This window comes from Anolis sagrei, chromosome 10 (genome assembly GCF_037176765.1).
Source record: "Anolis sagrei isolate rAnoSag1 chromosome 10, rAnoSag1.mat, whole genome shotgun sequence".
In the NCBI taxonomy this organism is placed as follows: domain Eukaryota; kingdom Metazoa; phylum Chordata; class Lepidosauria; order Squamata; family Dactyloidae; genus Anolis; species Anolis sagrei.
Genome location: NC_090030.1, coordinates 17,669,678 through 17,691,129, shown reverse-complemented (window position 1 = coordinate 17,691,129; position 21,452 = coordinate 17,669,678). Strand labels below are relative to the sequence as shown.

The following is a 21,452-nucleotide window of genomic DNA, read 5'->3' as shown; positions in this document are numbered from 1 at the left end:
CAATGCCATAGACACACAACATATATAGACAGACACATAGAGGCTATTTAACATTCCAGCTTTTTCATGAAGGTATTCTGGCCACCAGGTGAGCTGTTGCTTCACCGTCCATTTGTGACACTGATGAAGTACTTCCTCATTCTTTGCATGTTTACTGGACATTTTTATGGCCTTGTAAATTAGTTAAATTAGCTTTCCCGCATAAGCAGTACCTAAATTTCCTACTTGACAGATGCAACTGTCTTTTGGGCTGCAAAGTTCAACACCAAGCTACACAAACTGGTCGGAAGCTCACTCCGACTTGGGCAGGCTTCGAACTCATGACCTTTTGGTCAGTAATAATCTTAATGCAGCTGACTCCCAGCCAGCGGCGTCACATGATTGGAAATGCCTATTCCCATCATGGAAAGCAATATTCAAATTCCCTGACTGCCTGGCATTAACAAAAACTAAACATAGGGCTCATCCAATTTCTTCAATTGGACTGAGCAGTGAGCAAATTGGAAGGTTCAAAGCCTCTATGGTTCTAACTCAACCCATTCTCGCGGACCACCAGTGGTCCCCGAGAACTAAAATATGGTCCACAGCCTCACCGTTACTACACTGTTGCAAGGAGAGTGACTGGTCTTGAGAAATCCTCTTAAAGTGTTGAGGCAACGGGGATGTCAGCATGACCACAAGCCTCCTGACTGCTGCTTCTCCTTCTCCTCCCTCCCCCTGAGTGGAGCCATTCCACGTGGGCGCCTTCGTGCCTTCATTGTTAGTCCTGCTCCGGGGCTTAATTGGGGTGCTGATTCAGAAAATTGCATTGGATAGACCACATCAACTATAGATTATTAAATATGGTTTTCTGTGGTTGAGCAGATGGTGACTACTGGGTGGCATATGTTCTGTATCAGAAACCCAAGCTGATGTGGTCTATCCAATGCAATTTTCTGAATCAGCACCACAAATGACCAAACTGAGTCTAAAGTTGACCAAAAACTGATTCATAACCCTTTTGGTACAAATGTTGGAGAGTGGTTCCTGGTCAAAGTGGTCCCTGGTCAAACAAAGTTGGGAACCACTGCTCTAACTGGACCAAATCTGCCCCTTTTCATCTAGTCCCACAAAGTATTTCCCTTAATACCTACTAATGCTACAGAGGGATCGAGATTCATAATCTTCATCCGATGAGGCGCTTGCTGGCAGTGAAAGCTTCGGTCGTCGACAGTGCCGTTTTCCTCAAAATCTACAAAAAGCTGAGTGGTATGAGGGTCCAGGTAGATCAGCTCATTTCCTGTATGGATAGAACAAACACATTCTGTTAGAAACCAGAAGTTAAATCCAGTCTTGTATTGCAAATAACAACAACAACAATAACACATTTCATTTGTTTACTCACAACTCCTAACAGCTTGAGTCATGGTAGAACAAACTCAAAACATATTAACATAAAATTAAAGGGAAAGGCAAATATTTCCCCTGACATTAAGTCTAGTCGTGTTACATTTGCGACAAAGATGGGATCGAGAGCAGGGCCTCCTCGGAAGATCATAAATTTCATAAAGGTAATGGTAAAGGTTTCCCCAGACATTAAGTCTAGTTGAGTTCTACTTTGGGGTGTGGTGCTCATCTCCATTTCTAAGCCAAAGAGCTGGCATTGTCTGTAGACACCTCCAAGGTCAAGTGGCCAGCACGACTGCATGGAGTGCCATTACCTTCCTGCAGAAGCAGTACCTATTGATCTACTCACATTTGGATGTTTTCAAACTGCTAGATTGGCAAAAGATGGGGCTAACACTGAGAGCTCAGCCCGCACCCATGATTCGAACCTGCGACCTTTTGGTAAGCAAGCTCAGCAAGTCAGCAGTTTAACCTGCTGCACCACTAGGGGGCCCACAACATAAAATGCAAACAATGAAACACATGTATCAAATAAAATAAAAAAATTAAAATAAAATAAATAGAATCATAGAATCAAAGAGTTGGAAGAGACCTCATGGGCCATCCAGTCCAACCCCCTGCCAAGAAGCAGGAATATTGCATTCAAATCACCCCTGACAAATGGCCATCCAGCCTCTGCTTAAAAGCTTCCAAAGAAGGAGCCTCCACCACACTCCGGGGCAGAGAGTTCCACTGCTGAACGGCTCTCACAGTCAGGAAGTTCTTCCTAATGTTCAGATGGAATCTCCTCTCTTGTAGTTTGAAGCCATTGTTCCGCATCCTAGTCTCCAGGGAAGCAGAAAACAAGCTTGCTCCCTTCTCCCTGTGGCTTCCTCTCACATATTTATACATGGCTATCATATCTCCTCTCAGCCTTCTCTTCTTCAGGCTAAACATGCCCAGTTCCCTAAGCCGCTCCTCATAGGGCTTGTTCTCCAGACCCTTGATCATTTTAGTCGCCCTCCTCTGGACACATTCCAGCTTGTCAATATCTCTCTTGAATTGTGGTGCCCAGATGCCCAGAAATACACCAACTGGCATCATGTAACCAAAGTAGGGAATTAAAGAGACCATATTAAAAACCAAAAAGATAATGGCTTCAGCACCTAGAAATGTTATTTTGAACCAAATTTGACTACTGACATACCTGGCATATTCTTTTTTTGAATTATTGCCATCTGGCAGACAGTAAGGGTGACAAAAACAAGGGCGAAAAAACTGAAGAATAGCTTTGATTCTAGAGCTGTAGTTATGTTGAACTACATGGTTTTGCACCGATGTGGCATTGGGGGCTGTGTGGTGGTGACTGGGGTGTGGAAGGATGGGTGTGTTGTTTTGTGGTGTGTGCAGGGGGGAGGGATGTAATTTTGTCGTGCAATAGCACAATGACAAATAAAGCTATTCTATTCTGGTTATCAAGAGCTGAACCATTCAAACTTTTATCCAAAAGCATTCCACTCTTTCTTTCCTACATCCAGTTACTGAGAAATGTCAGCTTTAAGAGGATTCTTCTCAACACAACTCAACATTTCACCCATGTGTTTATGTTCTCCTTACCCAGAAATCCTATAAAATAGTAGGCATTGTTTGGTTTTCCTCCTAAAGCTCCCAAAGACTGCGGCATCTTAAAACACTCCTAGGGATCAAAAAAGAAAATTATTATATTTTTATTCCATTTTTCTTTCCAAGGATACAAAAATCCCAGGGATACAATGGACCCACTATGTGAGGTTTCTGTTCCAAAGTTTCCCCCTCCAATGGATACCGTCATTTAAAGATTGGTTTGCTCTAAATCTGGCATGGGCAAACTTCGGCCCTCTGGGTGTTTTGGATTTCAACTCCCACAATTCCTAACAGCCTCAGGCTTAAGTGGCTGAGGGGGAAAAGGAAGGGGCCTGAGGCTGTTAGGAATTGTGGGAGTTGAAATCCAAAACACCCAGAGGGCCGAAGTTTGCCCATGCCTGCTCTAAATATTACCCTAGATGTCCATCACTTCGACTTGACCTAGACCTCCTGTTAATGCAGTATTTCTCAATCTGGGGGTCAGGACCCCGGGGGGGGGGGAGGGTCACCAGAGGGTGTCAAAGGGGTCGCCAAAGACTATCAGAAAAACAGTATTTTTTGTTGGTCATAGGGGTACTGTGTGGGAAGTTTGGCTCAATTCTATTGTTGATGCGGTTCAGAATGTTCTTTGATTGTAGGTGAACTACAAAACCCAGCAACTACAACTCCCAAATGTCAAGGTCTATTTTCCCCAATCTCCACCAGTGTCCACATTTGGGCATATTGAGTATTTTTGCCAAGTTTGGTCCAGATCCATCCTAGCTTGAATCTCTGGATGTAGGTGAACTACAACTCCAAAACTCAAGGTCAATGCCCTGCAACCCCTTCCAGTATTTTCTGTTGGTAATGGGAGTTCTGTGTGCCAACTTTGGTTCAATTCTATCACTGGGAGAATTCAGAATGCTCTTTGATTGTAGGTGAACTATAAACCCCAGCAACTACAACTCTCAAATCAATCTTCTCCCAAAACCTCACCAGTATTCAGATATGGCCATATTGGGTATTTGTGCCAAATTTGGTCCAGTGAATGAAAATACATCCTGCATATCAGATATTTACATTATGATTCATAACAGTAGCAAATTTACAGTTATGAAAGTAGTAATGAAAATAATGTTATGGTTGGGGGGGGGGAGGGGTCACCACAACATGAGGAATGGTATTAAGGGGTCGAGTCATTAGGAAGGTTGAGAAACACTGCGTTAATGAATGGTACCTTAAATGCGTCCACATAGACTGGATTGATGTGGTTTATCCCCAAGCGAAGAGGTATAATCAGCAGCAGAGGCTTCCAACCGCAGCAGAACCCGCCAGGGCTCCTGTTCCGGCTCAGCAGACTCCGGTGCGAGAGAGGGCTGCAGTGGGCACCCGGGGGGCAGTTCTGGGTGGGGAGCTGGCACATCTTCTCTGGGGAGCAAGAGCCTAGGGGTTAAGTCACTACCAAAGCCTAGGGGTTAAGTCACAACCACTGGTAAGTCAGCATTTTTTTATAAGATACTAGCCGTCCCCTGCCCCGCGTTGCTGTGGCCCAGTCTATGTATATGTGTTTGTGTCTAATATATATGTGTTTGCGTATATATGTGTGGTTTTGCGCATGCATTGTCATGTAATTTTTGTTTTTTGGCTTTTTAAATCTCTTCTGCTGTGGTTTTCAGTGTTTTTATGAGTGATGGTCGCTTGTTGGCCTGCTGTGTCCAAATTTGGTCTCAATTCATCCATTGGTTTTTGAGTTATGTTAATCCCAAAAATGAACATTACATTTTTATTTATACAGACTAGCCGTCCCCTGCCACATGTTGCTGTGGCCCAGTCTGTGTATATGTGTTTTGTGTGTATATATATTTCTGTATATGTTTATATATGTGTTTGTGTATATATATGTGATTTTGTGCATGCATTGTAATGTTTTTTTGGGGTTTTTTGCCTTTTTAAGTCTCTTCTTTTGTGTATTTCAGTGTTTTTATAAGTGATAGTCACTCGTTGGCCTGATAGATGTTTTGTGTCCAAATTTGGTCTCAATTTGTCCAGGGGTTTTTGAGTTATGTTAATCCCACAAAAGAACATTACATTTTTATTTCTATAGACTAGCCGTTCCCTGCCACACGTTGCTGTGGCCCAGTCTATGTATATGTGTTTTGTGTGTGTATATATTTCTGTATATGTTTATATATGTGCTTGTGTATATATATGTGATTTTGCGCATGCGTTGTAATGTATTATTTTGGTTTTTTGCCTTTTTAAGTCTCTTCTTTTGTGTATTTCAGTGTTTTTATACGTGATAGTCACTCGTTGGCCTGATAGATGTTTTGTGCCCAAATTTGGTCTCAATTTGTCCAGTGGTTTTTGAGTTATGTTAATCCCACAAACGAACATTACATTTTTATTTATATAGACTAGCCGTCCCCTGCCACACGTTGCTGTGGCCTAGTCTGTGTATATGTGTGTGTATATATTTCTGTATATGTTTATATATGTGTTTGTGTATATATATGTGGTTTTGCAAATGAGTTGCGCATGTTTTTGTGGGGGGGGGGGGTTTTGGCTTTTTAAGTCTCTTCTGCTGTGTTTTTCAGTGTTTTTATAAGTTACTAGCAGTCCCCTGCCACGAGTTGCTGTGGCCCAGTCTGATGATCTGGAAAATAAAGTAATGAGAAAATGTTGGTTTCTAGTATATGTAATGTCTTTCTGCTTGTGGATAAACAGTATTTCTTGTTGTTTCTTTGTCAGTGTTGATGTGGAGATTGTCTGGTTTGCCTACTCTGGAACATGGAACATATCATTGCCCTTCTTTAGGGGTCCCTTTCAAATCTTTGATACTGCATCTGTCATATATATGTGTGTATGTGTGTGAATGGCTGGATGGCCCTTTGTCAGGAGGGCTTTGATTATGTTTTCTTGCCCTGGTGAAGGGAGTTGTACTGGATGGCCTTAAGGCAGCATTTCTCAACCTGGAAAGTCAAGACCCCAGGGGGAGGGTCACCAGGGGGGTGTCAGAAAGGTCACCAAAGACCACCAGATGACACAGAATTTTCTGTTGGTCATTGGGATTCTGTGTGGGATGTTTGACCCAATTCCATTGTTGGTGGGGTTCAGAATGCTCCTTGATTGTAGGCGAACTATAAATTCCAGTAACTACCACTCCCAAATGTCAAGGTCTATTTTCCCCAAACTCCATTTGTGTTTATATTTTGGCATATTGAGGATTCGTGCCAAGTTTGGTCCAGATCCATCATTGTTTGAGTCCACAGTGCTCTCTAGATGTAGGTGAACTACAACTCCAAAATCCAGGGTCAATGCCCACCAAACCCTTCTAGTGTTTTCTGTTGGTCAAGGGAGTCCTGTGTGCCAAGTTTGGTTCAATTCCATCGTTGGTGGAGTTCAGAATGCTCTTTGATTATAGATGAACTATAAATCCCAGCAACTACAACTCCCAAATGACAAAATCATAATTTGTGTAGTGAGATGTTTTGTTGCCAAATTTGGTGTGATTTTGTTCATTGGTTCTTTTATTTTTAAGGTACTCATTATGCACAGAGCATTTTTATATATATAGATAGTCACTCGTTGTCCTGATAGGCATTAAGTGTCCAAATTTGGTCTCAATTCGTCCAGTGGTTTTTGAGTTATGTTAATCCCACAAATGAACATTACATTTTTATTTATATAGATTTTAAAAGAATATGGCAGCCACCCAGCCCCATCCACTTTCTGTGGTTATCTGTAAGCCTGACATTAAGTCCATAGACATCTCCAAGGTCATGTGGCCAGCATGACTACATGGAGCGCAGTTACCTTCCTGCCTATTGATCTACTCACATTTGCATGTTTTCGAACTGCTAGGTTGGAAGAAGCTTATACTTGAGTCAAGGTTATTATTTTACTCTGTTGTTATTATCATCATCATCATCATTTCATTTATTATTTTATTCTATTTATTATTATTACATTTGTCATTTTACTCTATTATTACACATTTATTATTTTACTGTATAATTGTTGTTATTGCTACATTCATTATTTTACTCTTTTTTATTATTATTATTGTTATTATTACATTTATTATGTTACTCTCTCTATTATTGTTGGAAGGATACGTAAGCACATTAACATTGAAGAAGGTAAATAATCATTTAATCAGAGTTGGACAGTCTTATCTTGAACTCCCGTTTTTGTAAAGATTAAAAAATATATAACCTACCGATTCCTCAATTAATTAATGTAATTGGTATCTATTTTTATTTTGCAATTTACCCGTAGCGGCTGCATTTCCCACCCTTGGCTTATACTCGAGTCAATCCGTTTTCTCAGTTTTTTTGGTAAAATTAGGTGCCTCGGCTTATATTCGGGTCGGCTTATACTCGAGCATATACGGTATCTTTCCCAGTTTCTCTGGAAATAGACTCAGACAGAAGGTAAACCCCAATTGAGAAACTACACAGAACAGAAAGTGGAGATGGACATCAAACTTACTGATATCTTCAATCACCACAGTGTTGTCCATAGACACATAAACGGCTAGAGAGTTCCATTCATCAAAGAGTGCCAATTTCCTGAATAAAAACAAAGCAGGATTCAATGCAGATGTGCTCCTATTCTGGTTTAAGTTTAAACATAACTGAAACAGCTTGGCCAGTTTTGTTTGGGAGACAGCAAAGGCTAAGGTTTAGAAAATCCTTTCCTTTTTGCCATTTTCTGTAATGTATTTATTATTGTGTTGTCGAAGGTTTTCACGGCCAGTATGACTAGGTTGCCGTGCGTTTTCTGGGCTGTATGGCCATGTTCCAGAAGCATTCTCTCCTGACATTTCACGCACATCTATGGCAGGCATCCTCAGAAGTTGTGAGGTCTGTTGGAAACTAGGCAAGTAGGGTTTATATACCTGTGGAATGACATCCAGGGTGGGAGAAAGAACTCTTGTCTGTTGGAGGCAAGTGTGAATGTTGCAATTGGTCACCTTAATTAGGACTGTTTAGCCTTGCAGCTTAAAATCCTGGCTGCTTCCTGTCTGGGGGTATCCTTTGTTGTGAGGTGTTAGCTGGCCCTGATTGATTACTAACTGGAATTACCCTACTTTTTGCCATAAACACCTCCCAACAAAAGATTCCCCCCAGGCAGCAACCACCTAGCCTTTGAAACTGCAAGGCCTTCAAATGCTAATCAAGATGGCCAACTGCAACATTATAATTATAATAATGGAGCACCATTACCTTCCTGTTGGAGTGGTACCTACTGATCTACTCACATTTGTGTGTTTTTGAACTGCTAGGTTGGCAGAAGCTGGGACTAATAGCAGGAGCTCACCCTGCTCCCCAGATTCGAACCAGCAACATTTCGGTCAGCAAGTTCAGCAGCTCAGCAGTTTAACCCACTGCACCACTGGGACCTGAAATAATATTCGTCTTATGTCTAATAGATTAAGATTTACAAAGACAGGTTAAACAGTTGCAGAAACTTACTAAAGCAAAACAGAGGGATTCTTTCTCTGCTATGGGGGAAGAAAGGGGCTTCCAGATGTAGGTTTCATTATGAAATCACTCTGTCTCTTTCAAATAGTTATAACACATAATATCATGATAGAGATGTGAAGTGCCAGAAGAGCTTTTCGGTGGTGTGGATACAAATAAAATTATCAATAAACTCCAGGAGAAACCATCATAACATGAAGGTTGGCTTGTGTACTACACTGCAAGTGGCCAGACATATATTACACACACAAAGCAATGTATCCATGCTTGCTTACTTGAGCACCTGGGCAACCGTATTTGGTCCAAACCATTCTCCAATAGACTTCCCTTCACCAACACCCATCTGTGCTGTGTGGACAAGAAAAAGAAAGAGACACACCAAATAGCAGAAGCACCAGGAAAATGTCTGCCCAATGACATCTGCTCTTCATATCCAACAGAAAGTTAGCATGGGCTTTGGTGTATCCTGAGTAGTAGGAGATATAGCTGTTTATGGAGGCAGGAGCCTATCTGTATAAGTGGACACCCAATCACATACACACACATACACATTTTCTCTTTTTGTTATGTGTTTAGATGAGGTATCTTATGATACTTTTCTTTCCTTAATAAGTTACACCTCTTCACCTATGCCAGGCTGACCAAAATTTATGCCTTGCCATCAACAACTAAAAACATGCACCTTCCATAATTTCAATAGATGCTAACAGAAATGTATATGCACTGGCCACTTAAAATGCAAGGATGGAGCCCAAGAGACAGCTCTTACCCATTTGGTGGATGGAGTAACAGCAATCTTTTCTGTCTAAGAAACAACGCAAGATCCTGTGATATTCTTCAGGTTGCTTTTTATGTTCCTCCCAATGCCAATCTTAAAGAGAGAACATTATTTAAGATTTTAATGATCACATATTATTGGCAGGAAGTACGGGCAAATACGAACTAGAGATGATTATGCAAAGTCGGTCATTGAAATGGCAATCTTACATGGTCTAAACTAGAAGTAATCAGAAACCACTAGAAAGATTTTTTTCAAAGGAAATGTATTGTTGAAGGCTTTCGTGGCAGGAATCAGTGTGTTGTTATGAGTTTTCCAGGCTGTATGGCCATGTTCCAGAAGCATTATCTCCTGACATTTCACCCACATCTATGGCAGGCATCCTCAGAGGTTAATAATAATAATAATTAATAATAAACATTTATTTATACCTCGCTACCATCTCCCAAAGGACTTGGTGCGGCTTACAATAGGCCGTGACCCAATACAACAATAAAAGACAACAACAATACAGCAGTTGTGAGGTCTGTTGGAAACTAGGAAAGTTGGGTTTATATATCTGTGGAATGTCACGGGTGGGCAAGAGAACTCTTTTCTGTTTGAGGCAGGTGTGAATGCTGGACCACTCTAACAACTATCATGTCAGACTACACAGAGAAGCCACTGAAATCCACAAGCATTTCGACAATTTCAACAGAAAGGAGGAAACCATGAAAATGAACACAATCTAGCTACCAGTATTAAAAAAACCCCACTAAATTCAAAACATTAAATAAAGAACATAGAAATTCTAGACAAGAAACAATCAGGGCCAGCTAACACCTCTCAACAAAGGATTCCTCCAGGTAGGAAGAAGCCAGATCTTGAAACTGCAAGGCCATTAAATGCTAATCAAGGTGGGCTATTGCAACATTCACATCTGCCTCAAGCAGGCAAGAGTTCTTTCTCCCACCCTGGACATTCTACAGATATATAAACCCTACTTTTTTGTTTCCAACAGACCTATTGCCATATTTGAGGTTGAGGCCATGTTTCAGAAGCGTTCTCTCCTGACATTTTGCCCACATCGATGGCAGGCATCCTCAGAGGTTGAGGCGTCTCAACCTCTGAGGATGCCTGCCATAGATGCAGGCGAAACATCAAGAGGGAATGCTTCTGGAAAATGGCCATACAGCCCAGAAAGCTCACAGCAACCTTAGTAAAAAATACTGTTTTGGGCTACAATGCCTATCATTATGGATCATAGCAGATGTCAACAGCTGAGGACTCCTCCCCAAGGACCAACTGCCGATCTGGCATTTCCACCTTGTCTCCTGTGCTAGGCTAATAATATAATATAATATAATATAACATAATATATTGTATATACATATAATATTACTAATAATATTACAATATAATGGTATAGTACAATATAGTAATATATAATACTGGCATTGTACTATGCTAATAATATAATATATTGCATGTATATATATCTTTTAACCCGCTCTGAGTCCCCTTCGGGGTAAATAAATAAATAATAAATCGTAAATAAATAAATAATAAATAAGGAGCACTTCTAAGCTCTCTTTACAATATACCATCAAAAGTATAGGCAGGGTACTAGGCTGACTTACTCTGCAGGAAAACTTAGAGCAGGGTTACTCAAACCTTTTAAACAGAGGGCCAGGACACAGTCCCTCAGACTGTTGGAGGGCCGTATTATAATTGGAAAAATGCATGCATTAATTCCTATGCACACTGCACATATCTTATTTGTAGTGCAAAAAACACTAAAAAACAATACAATAATTAAAATGAAGAACAATTTTAACAAATATAAACTTATTAGTATTTCAATGGGAAGTGTGGGCCTGCTTTTGGCTGATGAGATAGGTTTGTTGTTGTTATTGTTGTTTGGTTTCAAGTTGTTTCAGACTTAGGTTGACCCCGAGCGAGGGCCGGGTAAATAACCTTGGAGGGCCGCCCTCGGGCCTTAGTTTGAGGACCCCTGACTTAGAGAGTCATATACTTTCCAGAAAAATTATTTATTTATTATTTTATTTTATTTGCTGCATTTGTTAACCGCCGCTCTCAGCCCTAGGGCGACTCGCGGCGGTGTACAACATATAAAAAACATATTTTACAATAAACTACGACAACAAAAACCAACATATCACTAATACACTATCATCTAATTACACTAAAATAATCCGCTCCGTCTTATCATAGAATCATAACCAATCTCGTAGTCCATATTCCGTTCCAGTTGTCATTTCCAGTTACTGTAGCATTATGTCCCAAGATACCCCCTCGAGAAGATCAACAAACTCGAGTCCTCCAGTATTTCGGACTTCAATTCCCAGAAGTCTCTGCTGCTTTGGCCAATGACCAAGAATTCTGGGAGATGAAGTCAGAGTGGGAAACAGTTCCCTAAAGGTGTGAGGGCAATTTCATCACCCAGGCCTTTGCATGATGAATTAAAATTGCAGGCTACTCCCGCGCCCAAAATGGGCCAGGAGGTCTTCTACCATGCATTCCAAAGGGCGTTCCTCCAGGTAGTTTAACACACATTATTATCTCTGTTTTGGGTTTCCTAACCGTACAATTATTGGGATTTCTTGGCCAAAAAAGAGTACACTCACCCCTTCCCAGGTGCCGGCATATCAGAGCCTGTGCTAGCATCATCTGTCCACATCGCAGCATGCAGCCCCAGCCTGCATCTGAGGATGGGCCTGTGCCACCTAGGATCAAGAGCCACCATATTTATGTATTTATGAAAGAAATACACACAATGTTAAAGGTCTTTGGCTCAAATGCACATGACTTTGAATAAGTGCCATAGAAAAATATCAATTTGCTACTGGAATACCATATATACTCAAGTATAACTGTAAGCCAAGGCACCATATTTCACCACAAAAAACTGGGAAACATATTGACTCGATTATAAGCCGAGGGTAGGAAATGCAGCAGCTATGGGTAAATATCAAAATAAAAATAGATACCAATAAAATTACATGAATTGAGGCATTAGCAGGTTAAATGTTTTTGAATATTTACATAAAACTGTAATTTAAGATACTAATAATAAAACTTTATTTCTATTCCGCTCTATAAGACTGTCCCCCTCTGATTAAACCATTATTCTAACCTTCTTCAGTGTAAATGTGCTTATGTATCCTTCCAATAATAATAGAGTAAAATAATAAATGTAATACAAATAATAAGCGTAAAATATAAATGTAATAAGAATAGAGTAAAATAATAAATGCAAGAATAATGAATGTAATAAAATAACAATAATAGAGGAAAATAATGTACCAAATGTAGTAATGATAATAGAGTAAAATGTGGAACTGTATTAAGGGTTTGTGGCATTAAGAAGGTTGAGAACCACTGGTTTAACCCACTGCACCACTGGGGGGTCCATTCCTTGTGTACTAATGCTCTTGAAAACAAGACGGGAGCAAAAAGATGGAGGGAAAAACACCTACCGATTGGTGAAAATTTTCTTCTGTAGGTAAACCAAAGGCGAGCGCTTATGTCCAAAAGAAGCTTGGATTTTTCTATAATCAAAGAACAGCATTAAAAATATGAGTCCCAATTAGACATTGACATCAGGAAGGTTTGTTATTTCACATATTACACTTTTGACAGGCCCAAAGGAACATTCCTAAGAACAGTCCAATAGTTATCTTCATCTTTTTTTTCAGTGCAATACAATTATTTTCCAAAGGAGAATAATTCTCCAAAGGAGAATAATCTTGGTTGTAGGTTTTTTCAGGCTATATAGCCATATTCTAGAGGCATTCTCTCCTGACGTTTCACCTGCATCTATGGCAAGCATCCTCAGAGGTTGTGAGGTCTGTTGGAACTAGGAAAAAGGGCTTATATACCTGTGGAATGACCAGAGTGGGACAAAGGACTCTTGTCTGCTGGAGCTAGGTGTGAATGTTTCAACTGACCACCTTGATTAGCATTTGATGACCTGGCAGTGCCTGGGGCAATCTTTTGTTGAGAGGTGATTAGATGTCCCAGATAGTTTCCTCTCTGTTGTTCTGCTGTTGTGATTTTAGAGGGTTTTTTTTTAATACTGGTAGCCAGATTTTGTTCATTTTCATGGTTTCCTCCTTTCTGTTGAAATTGTCCACATGCTTGTGGATTTCAGCCTGAAAAAACTTACAATAACCCAGTTATTCCGGCCATGAAAGCCTTCGAGAATAATCTTATTTTACCACAGTTGTATAAGTCTTGGTCATCTGATGACTAAAAATCATTCAGTGTTATGTATTAAAAGTGTAATTATTTTGCTGATCAGCAGGAAATATGCTAGGTACTACATACAGTAAATCTATTTTCAGTGAGATCACACCTTCTACAGTTTTTTTTCTTCCTTATATACTTCTATCTTTTTCTCTCTTTCTATATTGTTATTGTTCTCACTCTTTCATTGTATTATAGAAAATCTAATAAAATTCTCTTTTAGAAAAAGAATGCAAAAGGTACAACAACATAACTCAAAAACCACTGGACGAATTGACATCAAATTTTGCCACAATACACCAACTAAACCAATGTATGTCCTTCACTCCAAAAGACCAAAAACAATTAATTGGAAAGAACTTTAAACCCACCAAAACCAAGAATACGTAACAGCGCATGTGTCGCAACTCAGGATAGATTCACCTTGCTCAGAACAACACCACACACCAGGGTTGTAAGTTTTGTAGTTTATTGAAGAAAGATAAAATCCAAAACATAGAAATATGGTCGCTGAAATTCAAAAGTCAAAACAGGATCTTAAATGCGAAGCAAAGCTTTCAAGGTTCAAACCCAGAAATGAAGATCCAAAACCAAAGTCCCAAAGAGCTAACAGCTTTCCCCTTAAAGCCGATGAGATTTCAAGGAAGTTCACAGAAAGAAGAAAAAGAAAAGGAATGAATATTGAAGGAAAGAGAGAAGGAAAGAAAAAAGGCAGGACTGAAGGAAAGAGGGAGAAAAGGAAGGCGAGAGAGAAAGAGGAACGGAAGGTTGGCCACAGTAACGCGTGGCGGTTACAGCTAGTGATTGATAAATAACTACTGAGTAAACATACTGTGATCTTCTCATTCCAACCTACCAGTTTTAAGTTGGTGTTGCCTTCCCAAGATCCAAGCAGGTTCATCTGTTTCAGGAAGCTCGTCTAGATACTCTGCTAAAAAATAATAATGAGTTTTTCAGATGTTAATAAAATGGGGAACTGTTTTCAGAACACTGGAATGTGAATTTGTTTCCCCGGCCATTTTTGCACCTGCTCTGTTCTTGGATTCCAACCTCTGGTCTTGTGATTCACCAAACACACTATCATGCTTCATTTGCCTTTTAGGTCAATGTAATTAATACCTCTTGCTTTTCGCCAGACTATGGCCTTTGCCATTTGTGCTTCAATGTTATAGAGCCAATGCTGAAACCAGATCCCATGCGGTAGGAGCCACGCATTAGGTACTGCAGACTGCAGGTTTATCCTCCCAACTAACAGAAAGCACAGTAGGCCTAAACAGATTGGTTTCAGAGCCATTTATTCTTCCTTCTCACCCCAAATACAAAACACTCAAGACGATTCAGACCCAGACCTGTGGAAAACAGTGTGTACTTCGTGATGTTGAAGGCTTTCATGGCCAGAATCATTGGGTTGCTGTGAGTTTTCTAGGCTGTATGGTTATGTTCCAGAAACATTCTCTCCTAAAGTTTCACCTACATCTATGGCAGGTATCCTCAGAGGTTGAGACACCTCAGCCTCTGAAGATGGCTGCCATAGATGTGGCTGAAATGTTCCAGCTGGAGGTCAGCTGTGACCAGCAGTGCTGTAGAATTTGAAGAGGCACAAATGGAGGGCAAAAGAGATTTGGGTGAAACTGACCTTCATTTCTGGAAGTTGTAGTTCACTTACAACCAAAGACACTGTGGCCACCACTGATGACTGATCTGGACCAAACTTTGCACACAGAACCCTTCTGACCAACTGAACCTACTGGAGGGATTTGAGGGGACCGACCCACCATGGTGGGAGCTATAGTTTATCCTGCAGCCAGAGATCGCACTGAACCCCACCAATGATGCATCTAGACCAATGATGGTGAATCTATGACACGTGTGTCAGCACTGACACGCATGGCTATTTTTGATGACACGCAGACACATGCGGCCACATACAGAGAAATACACCTTATAAGAGCCAATCTAATTCCATCCTTAAATTTGTAAAAGGCTCAACAAATTTAACATATGCACGTTTGAGCATTGTCCACTCCATAACGCAGCATGGATTATACATTTTTCTTATTTAAACTATAAATATTGCAAAATTATGGGGGTTTTTCTTGAAGTGACACTCCACCCAAGTTATGCTCAGGTTTTTGGCAAATTTTTACACACCAAGCTCAAAAGGTTGCCCATCATTGATCTAGACCAATCTTGCTGTTGGATTTCAGCCTGTGATTGTGTTTCACGATCACGGTGCTTTAGATGTGGGGAATGATGTTAATGAGGTTCAAGATGAGTTTCAAGATGGCAATGGTTTGGTCAGTGATACTGATGCAGAGAATGACCAGAAGATCCCTGTAGTTTCCCATGAGAATGTCCCTGAGGGGTGTGGGGATGATGGTGTGCTTTCTGAATTGTTCCCAGAGGGTTCTCATGAGAGAGAACATGAAAATAGCCCGGCACCTGGCCCAGCTGCAAAAATTAATGAGCAAGTAGATAACGAGCCAAGAGATAGACAAGAAGAGATCAGTCAAAACAGGAGAGCTGAGCAATGCCTTCGGCGCCCTGCTAGACTTTGTCAGAAAACAATAACAAAGCCTCAAGTAAAGAGAAACCAATTTCTGACTGCTAGTGATCTAGCTAACGAGGGGATAAAAGTCTCAAGTTTTGGATCTATACTCAGATGAAGCATTGTTTAGACTCGCACCAAGTTCTTGTCCTTGTTCATGGAAGCTTTGCTTTAAAGATTCATGCTACGATATTTCTTGTTTCAGGGTTTTCATTCCTGGATTTCATGCTTGCTTATCCAAGCCTTGGATCAATGTATTCCTGATTTTCTGGACTGTATTACAGTTGTGTGGACTTTGCTTTTATGGACTTGGCTGAACTCCACCTTGGAATAATTTGTTCCTGCTTATCTTCTTAACTAATTGGATTTACCCATTTCTTTAAAGTGCTATTTGCTTTACTGTTTTTGGATTGTTTTTCCTATTCAACGTGTGGTGTCTAAAGTCAGAGGATTATTCCTGTCCGGGAGTGCAACACTTGCCCAACATGGCAAACTTTAACTATTGATGGAGTTTCAAGGGGTTAACCTGGAATGATGTGAGTTGTAGTCCACCCACAACCTTATGGATTTTGTAAAAATTTTAAAAATGACTTTTTTAATAATTCGGGCAACATGTGGTACCCAAACTAGTACAATATAAAATTATTTTCTATCGCGAATGGATGTAATTTCACTATTAACAAGTCTAATAATATAATTCCTTCCAGAAAGAACAGACGGTTCTGGTTTTGCATTGCTCTTGCCATTCTGTTGCGTTTCAAAAGAACTGATTCCAAACATTGTGTAACTGTATATACTCGAGTATAAGCCTAGATTTTCAGCCCCTTTTTTAGGCTGAAAAAGCTCCCCTCGGCTTATACTCAAGTCAAGGTTATTTATTATTTTATTCTGTTATTAGTATTATTTTTATTTCATGTATTATTTTACTTTCTTTATTATTATTACATTTACAGTATTTTACCCTATTATTATTATTATATTTTTAATACTTTATTATTATTGCATTTATTATTTTACTCTATTATTACATTTATTATTTTGCTCTATTATTACTGTTATTATTGCATTTCCATTTTTTTACTTTATTATTATTATTATTATTATTATTGCATTTATTATTTTATTCTCATTATTGTTGGAAGGATGTGCAAGAATATTTACATTGAAGAAGGTTAAAATAATGACTTAATCAGAGTTGGGCAGTCTTATCTCAAATTGCAGTTTTATGTAAATATTCAAAAACATTTCACCTCCTGATGCCTCAATTAATGTAATGTGTGCAGAAGTTATTCATACTTTGCATGTTTTAAACTGTATATATATGTGTGTGTTTGGGTTAGCTACAGTAACACTGGAGCAGCCTATTTCCGAGAACCTCAGTCAGCGTTACCATGGAGACCAAGGCTAGCTGGCAGAAGGAGGAGTGGGAGGAGCCAAGTGGAGAGAGTTTTGAAAACAGACAGTTGGAGAGTCAGTTGGGAGTTGATTTTGTATCTGAGAGGAGTAAAAGAGTGGAAGTGAAGAGTAGAGTGGGAGAGTGAAGTGTGAAGCAAAGAATTGTGGCTTTGGGAAGCCTGAATAGCTACTGGAGGTTTCTCAGTCTTAGGAGGCTGAAAGGAGAAACATAGCCAGTTTTCTTTAGTCAAGGGAAAGGCTAAAGGATTAGCTTGTTAATTTATTTGATCAAGGAAAGATCAAATAGGGAAGATATTCCTGTACTGAAACATTGTTTAGTAATAAGAGCTTCACCTCAGTGAGATACTGTGTAACCCGGAAGAGTGAAATGTTTAACAAACCAAGTATTATTCAAAGTTCTATAAATTAAGTTACAACTTGTAACCACACACTTTTTTCTCAATAAACCAGTTATCTTTTGTTGGAGACAGTCTCTCTCCATCCATTCTGTGTCTGAATTGCCATATCTCACAGTAATACCTCATATCTCACGTTGGTGGCCGTTACCATAGATTACATATAACAATTGGCCTCCACTATACAAGTTGGTGGCAGAATTCAGAGAAATAAACAATAAATCTCCCTCTACTCTCCTGTCACACGACAGCAGCGTGTGCTTTTTCGTCCACTCTGAACACTTCCTCGCATAAGGTTATTGGTATTTATTTTTGTTTTGAAATTTACCCGTAACAGCTGCATTTCCCACCCTCAGCTTATACTCGAGTCAATATGTTTTCCCAGTTTTTTTTGTGGTAAAATTAAGTGCCTCGGCTTATATTTGGGTCGGCTTATACTCGAGTATATATGAAAAGTCTACACAGAAACTCATGCTTCTAGATGGCCAGCTAAAACAGGGCTACACTAAAACAGAGCACACAGGCTAAACACTGCTCTGATCTCAACAAACAGAACAAAATAATAGCCTTAAGGAGGTCAAAATGGCCAGGAGTTGTCAACAGTTCTCTGGATCATGCTATGCTTTAAAAGGCAAGGCCTCTCACAACATTCCTCCGCTAAGCCCAGTGTCATGAGACTCACAGCATCTTCCAGCTAAAGGAGAACCTAATCCTGGGGGATGGGGTGTCTAAAAGGACGGATTCAGCTCTCTGCGGGACCCCATGGGGAGATTCTCTCATTTGTTTCTTTCCTATGGGAAGAAGAAAACAAACCTCCTAAGAGTCAGTGCTGTGAATGATGTGATAATAAGTGATCTCTGAACAGGCACTTTGTTAAGTTATTGCCATCTCATCCAGTTGGAGTCCTTAAGTTTCAATAATTATTTTCTTATATCAAGAAAGCATGTGACGTTTAATACACTGAGCTCTTTCCAAGAAAAGCAGGAACGGAGGGTGGAGAAATATGGCAGACTGAACAAATCAAGAAAATGTTTGCCATGTATTTAAACAGCTGTTTCCTTGTACTTAAAAGTGGACTTGGACTGACTGCTGCAGCTCTGACCAATTGTACCCCAAGGCCATGAAGTCATGCATAGGTTTATTTAATTAAAGACATTTCTATATTGCTTCCTAGCCCACAGGGGCTCTTGAGATAAAGACACAAAACCAAAGGAAACAGTACAAATAGGAAACATTTAAAATACATGTTAAAATACTCTTTAAAAACAATAATACATCTAATTCTAATTTTAAATGGAGCAAATTCAAACATTAAAAGCCATGGAATTAGACTAAGGCAATGGGGTTATTGGAAATTCCATAACCTTTTGGAAGTAAATGCACCATAACCTTATCGAAAAGGTATAAATGACAGAGTTGGAAGAGACCTCATGGGCCATCCAGTCCAACCCCCTGCCAAGAAGCAGGAATATTGCATTCAAATCACTTCTGACAGATGGTCATCCAGCCTCCGTTTAAAAGCTTCCAAAGAAGGAGCCTCCACCACACTCCAGGGCAGAGAGTTCTGAACAGTTCTCACAGTCAGGAAGTTCTTCCTCATGTTCAGATGGAATCTCCTTTCTTGTAGTTTGAAGCCATTGTTCCAAGTCCTAGTCTCCAGGGAAGCAGAAAACAAGCTTGCTCCCTCCTCCCTGAGGCTTCCTCTCACATACTTATACATGGCTATCATATCTCCTCTCAGCCTTCTCTTCTTCAGGCTAAACATGCCCAGCTCTTTAAGCCACTCCTCATAGGGCTTGTTCTCCAGTCCCTTGATCATTTTAGTTGCTCTCCTCTGGACACATTCCAGTTTGTCCACATCTCCCTTAAATTGGAGTGCCCAGAATTAATAATAATATAATAAAACTTTATTTATATACCACTCTCTCCCAAAGGGGAGAGTTTCCACATAAGCAAAGTAACACAAAAAACATACAGAGTAGCCATTTACAACACAGAATTGGACACAGTATCCCAGGGGTTGTCTGACCAAGGCAGAATAGAGTAGAAGCATGACTTCTCTGGATCTAGACACTGGACTTCTATTTATTCAGGCCAAAATTCCATTTTATTTCAATGTGTCAAGGACAGATATGCAATCTGCATCTAGGAATTAGAGCTAATAAATGCTCACTTTTAAATATGAGTCCCGGAGAATTGTATTTTTTTTAATTTTGCAGTTGTTTGGGAGTTATCACATCCAAATGGGTGAGATGTCTTTAATAGGGATAGCTCCCTAGTATATCTAAAACTACCCATGCATTAGCCGTTGAAAATGAACAAAAGACAGAAATATGTGGCATACGGTAGCTCCAGCCAAGATTCTAGATTTGAATTTTCAGAGTCACACACATTTAGTCTCCACAATTGTTGTGTCTCTCCTACATTTATGTGTACATATCAAAATGCAATAACGGTATAATACAACATAGTAATATATAATTCTGATATTGTACTATGCTAATAATATAATATATTGTATGTATATACACATATATACATACATACATATATTTTATTTATTTATTTATTTATTTACTTTGCTTCTATACCGCTGTTCTCAGCCCGAAGGCGACTCACAGCGGTTCACAAGACACAGGACACAGCAGAATTCAAACACCAATATAAACAATCAATACCCTAATCTAATACACAATTAATACACAATTATTATGATAACCATTCACTAGCGTCTCGTCACTAAAAAACATGATCCAAATTCGTCATCCATTGTTCCATTCCTATGTCATTACCAGTCTTGCACTAATTATTCGAACGCCTGCACAAATAACCAGGTCTTTACTTTTTTGCGGAATACCATTAGAGATGGTGCTAATCTAATATCTGTGGGAAGGGCGTTCCACAGCCGGGGGGCCACCACCGAGAAGGCCCTGTCTCTCGTCCCCGCCAGCCGTGCTTGTGAAGCTGGCGGGATCAAGAGCAGGGTCTCCCCAGAAGATCTCAAAGTCCTGGTGGGTTCATAGGCCGAGATGCGGTCGGAAAGGTAGCTTGGGCTGGAACCGTTTAGGGCTTTAAAGGTCAACACCAGCACTTTGAATTGAGCCCAGTAGCAAGTCGGCAGCCAGTGGAGTTGGCGCAACATATATCTTGTAAGCCGCTTTGAGTCCCCTTCGGGTTGAGAAGGGCGGCATATAAATGTCATAAAAAATGAATACATACATATCTTTATCGTAGTCCCATATGTATGAGTATGTATATATAAGTTTGTGTATCTTTTCTAGATGTCGGTACATCTGTTTGTGCTGTAGTCTCATATACACACGTATGTATATATGTATATATTTTGACTTTTCTATAATGTGTGTATGTATATATATATATGTAAATATATGTGTGTGTGTGTATACACAAACACACACTCAACAGTGGATTAGGCGGAAGATAACACTGTACATGTTGCAAAAGCTGTGAACGTGGAGTAAGGCTGCAACAGATTGAGAAGCCATCATCGTCATGTTAACCATGCTACTGGTTGGGACTCTCACTCTGTCAAGACTGTGTGTTGATTGTATGTGCACCAACCTCCACACATTTTAAAAAAAACCTCACACAGA

The 21,452-nt window shown here is 39.9% G+C and overlaps 1 protein-coding gene across 3 annotated transcripts in view; it reads right to left on the bottom strand.

The window, feature by feature from the left end:
- Nucleotides 1–21,452, bottom strand: part of ATG4A (autophagy related 4A cysteine peptidase) — a 30,242-nt gene that overhangs the window by 6,479 nt on the left and 2,311 nt on the right. Inside the window, exons 2-10 of one of the 3 annotated variants that reach the window (XM_060756214.2) lie at nucleotides 14,336–14,410; nucleotides 12,711–12,782; nucleotides 11,859–11,957; nucleotides 9,223–9,324; nucleotides 8,729–8,801; nucleotides 7,459–7,538; nucleotides 4,205–4,395; nucleotides 2,983–3,061; nucleotides 1,134–1,279 (exon numbers count right to left, since the gene is read on the bottom strand). In XM_060756214.2, coding sequence (XP_060612197.2) covers nucleotides 1,134–1,279; nucleotides 2,983–3,061; nucleotides 4,205–4,395; nucleotides 7,459–7,538; nucleotides 8,729–8,801; nucleotides 9,223–9,324; nucleotides 11,859–11,957; nucleotides 12,711–12,782; nucleotides 14,336–14,410 — 917 coding nt within the window. Of the gene's footprint in view, nucleotides 1–1,133; nucleotides 1,280–2,982; nucleotides 3,062–4,204; nucleotides 4,396–7,458; nucleotides 7,539–8,728; nucleotides 8,802–9,222; nucleotides 9,325–11,858; nucleotides 11,958–12,710; nucleotides 12,783–14,335; nucleotides 14,411–21,452 lie in introns of those variants that run through there. The other 2 variants (XM_060756215.2, XM_067471574.1) reach the window with 2 other exon arrangements.